The sequence below is a fragment of the Lactuca sativa genome, chromosome 5 (assembly GCF_002870075.4).
Source record: "Lactuca sativa cultivar Salinas chromosome 5, Lsat_Salinas_v11, whole genome shotgun sequence".
In the NCBI taxonomy this organism is placed as follows: Eukaryota; Viridiplantae; Streptophyta; class Magnoliopsida; order Asterales; family Asteraceae; genus Lactuca; species Lactuca sativa.
In genome coordinates, this window is record NC_056627.2 from 371,662,649 (window position 1) to 371,668,180 (window position 5,532).

A 5,532-nucleotide genomic window follows, 5' to 3' on the forward strand; every position below is an offset into this window, starting at 1 on the left:
AATTTACTTTTTCAACCCTTTGCATAAATAAATTTCCGGTTTAGTCCTTAAACTATATTTCTTGGCATTTTAACATCAAAACTTATTGGAATTGATATTTTTCAGCACATTTTTAGTTGAAAACAGTTTTAGTCCCTGAAAATACAGTTTTCTCGGTTGTAACCCCTCTTTTTCGCAGTTTTTACAATTTTGGCCGAAATTGGAAAATTTTTGCAACTTTGGTCCTTTTTAATTTTGAAAAGCATTTTAAACCTTAGAAAAGGACTTGGAACACTAGTAGTCCACTGTTTTACAGAAAAATACAGTGTTAGCCCTTCAAAACAGAAAATTTCGCATATTGGGCCCTATTGGGCCAAAAATGCCATTTTTAGCCCATTAAGCTTGAAATTTATATTTTTAATCCTCCAAAAGAATGTATTTCCAGAAAACACTTTATTGAAACTGTTTTGACTCATCTCACCCATCAGAATTCGTGATATGTCATTTTGGGCCCTTTAACTTTATATTTTTAACATTTTGTGTCCAAAAATTGAGTTTTTTTTTTTTAGCCCAAAGAAGATGTTATTAAACCACTTAGCTATTTTTCTTGAAATACTTTGTATGTAGAAATATAATTGATGCTAGTATCATTTAATATAAAGTATATCTCGATTTTTAGGGGCTTATGACTAGATCCAACATCATAATCACACAAAAACACACATATAAGCATAGAAATCATACAAGGCATACAAATACATATAGATCTACACTTTCACTTGTATTCCCCCCCCCCCCCCATAAAACTTATAAAATAGAAAAATAGGGAGTATGAAGCTCACCTTAGGGTGTAGTTTCGGTTTTTGAAGAAAAGATGGAAAAAAACTTGGTGATTTTTGGCCCTAGCTTCCCTTGATGAAGATCTCGAGTTTATGGAGTTTTCTAGGATGCAAGATCACGATTTTTACATGGATTAGGAAGAGATTTTGATAAAACAAAGAATCTAAGCCATAGATCCAAGTATAACCTTACCTTAGATGAAGAGTTTGTGGAAATATCCTCTTGAAAACCTCCTAATTTTCGAGATTTTTGAATGGAGAGGAGGGATGGCTTCTTGAGTAATCTAGAGAGAGTTTGTGTGTGTGTGTGTGTTTCGGCCGAGAGTAAGAGAGGGAAAGAAGAAGTGATCTTTGAAGTGATGTGTTCCTAGAAGTATGAGATGTGCATGGAAACATGTTGGATATAAGTGAGGTGGCATGCAAATAGTCAACACTACTCCATTTCTTCTTGGACTTGGGCCTTGGGCCGAGAATTTTGAAGGAAAAAGGAAAAATTTGGGCTTTTTTCCCCTAAGCCCAATATTAGAGTTAGTTTGAGTGAGTTTTAACCTAAAAGAAATATAATATGATTTTTACATTTTTGTTGGACTAGTTTAGGTTATTCATGGATCAAAGCTTTTAATTCATTTCATTCTAGGCCCAAAATGGCCCAAAATGTTGAAATAAATGATTGTGGGTCCAATTAGAGCCCAATTAGGGTTCTAAGCCCATGATAGTCAAATTGGAAGCTTATTGGTCCATTTGGGCCCAATAAGGGAGTCCTAGTCCAAAATCGACCTAAACAAGAACTTCTTGGGTTTCCAATTGTTTGATGACTATTGGTAGTACTTGTATGATGTACTTGATTGAAGTTTTTGATGTCATACTAATAGGTATCACAAATGCTCTTAAGTTTTTTATTCAACATTTACTTGAGTGTATAGATTACATGACACAAAATTTCTAGTTGTGACAGAAATTAAGAAAAATGGGATCACAAATAGCTAGGTGTAGGGATGAGCAAAAGAACCGACCCGGGAACCAAAGTCGGCCGAAATTAAGAACCGAACCGGACCGCCGGTTCTACTGGTTCCGGTGCTACCGGTTCTTGCTTAGTCTTCAATGTTGGAACCAATCATCGAGAAATAGCAACATACGGTTCCGGTTTTTGCCGGTTCTATCGGGTTTGGTTCCTACTGGGTCCCGGTTCAAAAAATCCACAAGAATATCGTCCCGGTTCCGGCCCGATCGGTTCCATCGGGTTTCTGTACCGGTTCCGGCTAGTTCCCCGGTCCAAATGCTCATCCATAGCTAGGAATTACAGAACATAAAAGTACATACATAAATTACTTATTTCCTGTTTTCCTAATTTATAACTAGGAATAAGAATAATTAAAATTGGTGAAGATTTATGAGTTATATCAAGGAAATAAAAGACAACCGATAATATCAATGAAATCACAAACTTTAATGAATATTAGATCCCACACAAAATATTGTTGGTTAACGAATAAACTTCTAGGACCATATTTAAAAAAAACTAAATACAATCTAAAAGAATAACGAGACGGCAATGTCAAGCTAATTTAAAAAAAAATTTAAAACATTAATTTACTTGAATCTAACATAATTTTCTTAAAATTGTAATTATATGTTAAAATAAAAAACAAAAAAAAGTAATATATATATATATATATATATATATATATATATATATATATATATATATATGTATTTGTAATTGTTATTTATATAAAATTAGGCACTTCTACATTTAATTTAGGGAAATCTACAAAAAAGCCCCAAAATTTTGGCTCAGTTTATGATTTAGTCCTAAATTAAATTTCACTTATGAAAAAGGCAAAATTACCGGCTATTACACTCAGTTTAGCCCTAGGAACCGGTAATCCTTATAATAGTCGGTTACCCCAGCTTGCTCATCCTTATCACCCTTCGCTAACCTCCCCATCATCTACTCCTCCTCTGTAAAAATCCTTTCTTACCCTCCATCGAAGCAAAATGTTACTTAAGAAGAATCAAAGGTAAGAAAATCCACGTGGTCCTCCAATATCTTGTTCCCTTATAATATTTGATTAATTTTTGTTTTGTAGTGATAATGGAGACCGTACATGACTTCGATACCATTGACGTGGAATTGGATGAGTTTTTCAAACACAAACAAAGAAGTCGATGCAAAGATGAGTTCCTAAATACTGTCACAGACGAAGCGCTTGACGAATGCACCATACCTGAGATAAACCTAAATGATTTTGAAGGAATGTCGGAAGATGAAGCACCACAGGAGAAACAGAGTGATAGTGAAGGTGACGATGAAGACAAATTGCAATTTCAATATTCAACCCATGATTCGAAGGTGAAATGGAACAATATGAAGCCAGTTCTTGGAGAGAGGTATGAATCACCACACCAACAAAAGCTTTGTTTGAAAAACTACTCTATAAGTAGGGATTATCCAATTAGGTTCAAGAAATGTGATAGTGTAAGGCTCGTGGTTGTATGTGCAAGTGACCTTGAGAAATTTCAATGTCCCTTTGTTGTAAGGGCATCATGGATGAGCACTAAAAGATCATTCCAAATCAAAAAAATGGTTGAGCAACATACCCGTGTTAGGAATTTCCGTAGTGCTAATCTTATGGATCCCACATGGATAGCTAGGCAGTTTCTGAAGGAGATGATTAGGAAACCAAATCTAAAATTTAAGGAAATGCAAGCTATTATTCAAATCAGGTTCCATTGCAAGGTTTCATGGTCAAAATGTTATAGAGCAAAGTGTAGGGCAATTTCTTTAATAGATGGAAAGTTGAGTGATCACTATGTAAAAGTTTGGGATTATGCACATGAACTGTTGAGGTCTAATCCAGGGAGTACAATTCAAATATTTGTCACTGTAAACCCTGATAACACTATTACTTTCCATAGAGTGTATACATGTTTTAAGGCTATCAAAGAAGGATGGAAAGTTGGTTGTCGAAGAGTTATAGGGCTTGATGGGAGTTTTTTGAAAGGACAATGTAAAGGTGAGCTGCTAACTGCCATAGGGAGGGATGCAAATAACCATGTGTATCCCATTGCTTGGGCAGTAGTTGAAAATGAGAACAAGCCCAACTGGCAATGGTTCTTGGAACTATTACATGATGACCTGGAATTACAAGGAGGCTTGGATTTGTGTGTTATTTCTGATCAACACAAGGTAATGTTTTCAATTATCTTTTCTTTTCATTTCATTTATACATGTATCAAGCAGTTAGTAATGAAATTTTTTAATGTAATTGATAGGGTCTTTTGGAAGTTGTATGCAAATTTCAGAAAGGTCTTCAGTGGTATAGAGTTCAAGAATATGTTTTGGACAGTTGCCAAGTCAACTGTTGAAGGAGACTTCAAATTGAATATGGAGAAGATCAGAGAAGTCAATCCTACTGCTTATGATCATTTGATGGCAAAGGAGCATAAATCTTGGTGCATGGCATTTTTTTAAAGGGGGAATGGCATGAGAGGCTGTTAAAAATGGAATGGAAGAGTGTTTTAATGTCATCATACTTGATTCCAGAAAGAAGCGTTTGTTGGCCATGCTTGAGGGGATTAGACTATATATGATGGAAATGTTATTTAACATGAAGCAAGAAGCACGTAAATGAGTGAATAATGTGTGTCTAGGACCTATTAAGAAAATGGATGAGTTTGCTTTTGATATCAAGTAAGTATTATAAATTTAAGATAATGTATGAGTTTAGTATTGAGACTCAATATGTATACTAATTAAAACTGTTAATGCGTTTACAGGAGTTGGTATGTTCATCCTAGTGGTTTGAATGCTTTTGAAGTGATAAATGGCTTCCACTCATATGGAGTGAACTTAGAGGGGATGTACTGTACATGCAGACTTTCGGAGTAATCTGGGATCCCCTGTGTCCATGCCCAAGCAACCATAATTTACACACAACAGGATCCAACTAGATTCATCAGCACAAGGTATGGTAAGGACAAGTTTTTAGCTACTTATGAGTCTAACATCCTTCCTATTAATGACAATAATATGTGGGAACCAACACCTTACACCAAACCACTACCACCTATTGAAAGAAGGATGCCAGGAAGGCCTTGTATGAAAAGGAAAAGGCATGTCTCTGAGCATCAAGACAGGTTCTCCTAAGTCTCCTCTAAGGGTAGAACTGTCCAATGTCATAATTGTATGCAAATGGGGCACAGTAAAGTGTCTTGCAAGAGTCCCTCAGTCAAACCAACACCAAAGCCTAAGAAGAAAATAGGAAGGCCAATGTTGAATCCAGAATTGACCAATTGCACTAGACTTGGGAGAGGTGGTGGAAGAGGTGGTAGAAGAGGTGGAAGAGGTGGTGGAAGATGGTCTACCAGTGTTGAAAGAACCTGGGATTGAGACTCAATTTGTCACCCAAACAACACCTAATGTTGAAAGTCAATTTGTCACCCAAACAGCACCTACTGTTGACAGTGAACATGTACCAGAAACACAGGAAGCAGATGTTAAGATTAATGATGAAGGTGATGGTCTTGATGTTGCCATAAACCATGGAACTCCACATATTGGGACCTAGACATCCTTAGAGCATAAATATCTCAACATATGTAAAATAAACAACATATTGGTCTTTTCATAATGTCACAACCATTTATTATCAATTTAAAATATTCTTCTTTGAGCTTTCTAACACAGTTTTGATATAATTTTACATATGTT

At 35.6% G+C, this 5,532-nt stretch overlaps 1 protein-coding gene across 1 annotated transcript; it reads left to right on the top strand.

The window, feature by feature from the left end:
* Nucleotides 1–2,913: 2,913 nt before the first annotated feature.
* On the top strand, nt 2,914–4,293 carry LOC128126187 (uncharacterized). The gene is made up of 2 exons (XM_052763961.1): nt 2,914–4,008; nt 4,108–4,293. The coding sequence occupies exons 1-2, from the start codon at nt 2,914–2,916 to the stop codon at nt 4,291–4,293; spliced, it is 1,281 nt and encodes a 426-aa protein (XP_052619921.1).
* The last annotated feature ends 1,239 nt before the right edge of the window (nt 4,294–5,532 follow it).

Excerpts from the sequence above, each read along its gene's own strand:
- LOC128126187 (XM_052763961.1), top strand. The coding sequence starts at position 2,914 with ATGGAGACCGTACATGACTTCGATACCATTGACGTGGAATTGGATGAG. Across the intron at positions 4,009-4,107 it reads TTATTTCTGATCAACACAAG|TTGTATGCAAATTTCAGAAA; the intron begins GTAATGTTTTCA and ends GTCTTTTGGAAG.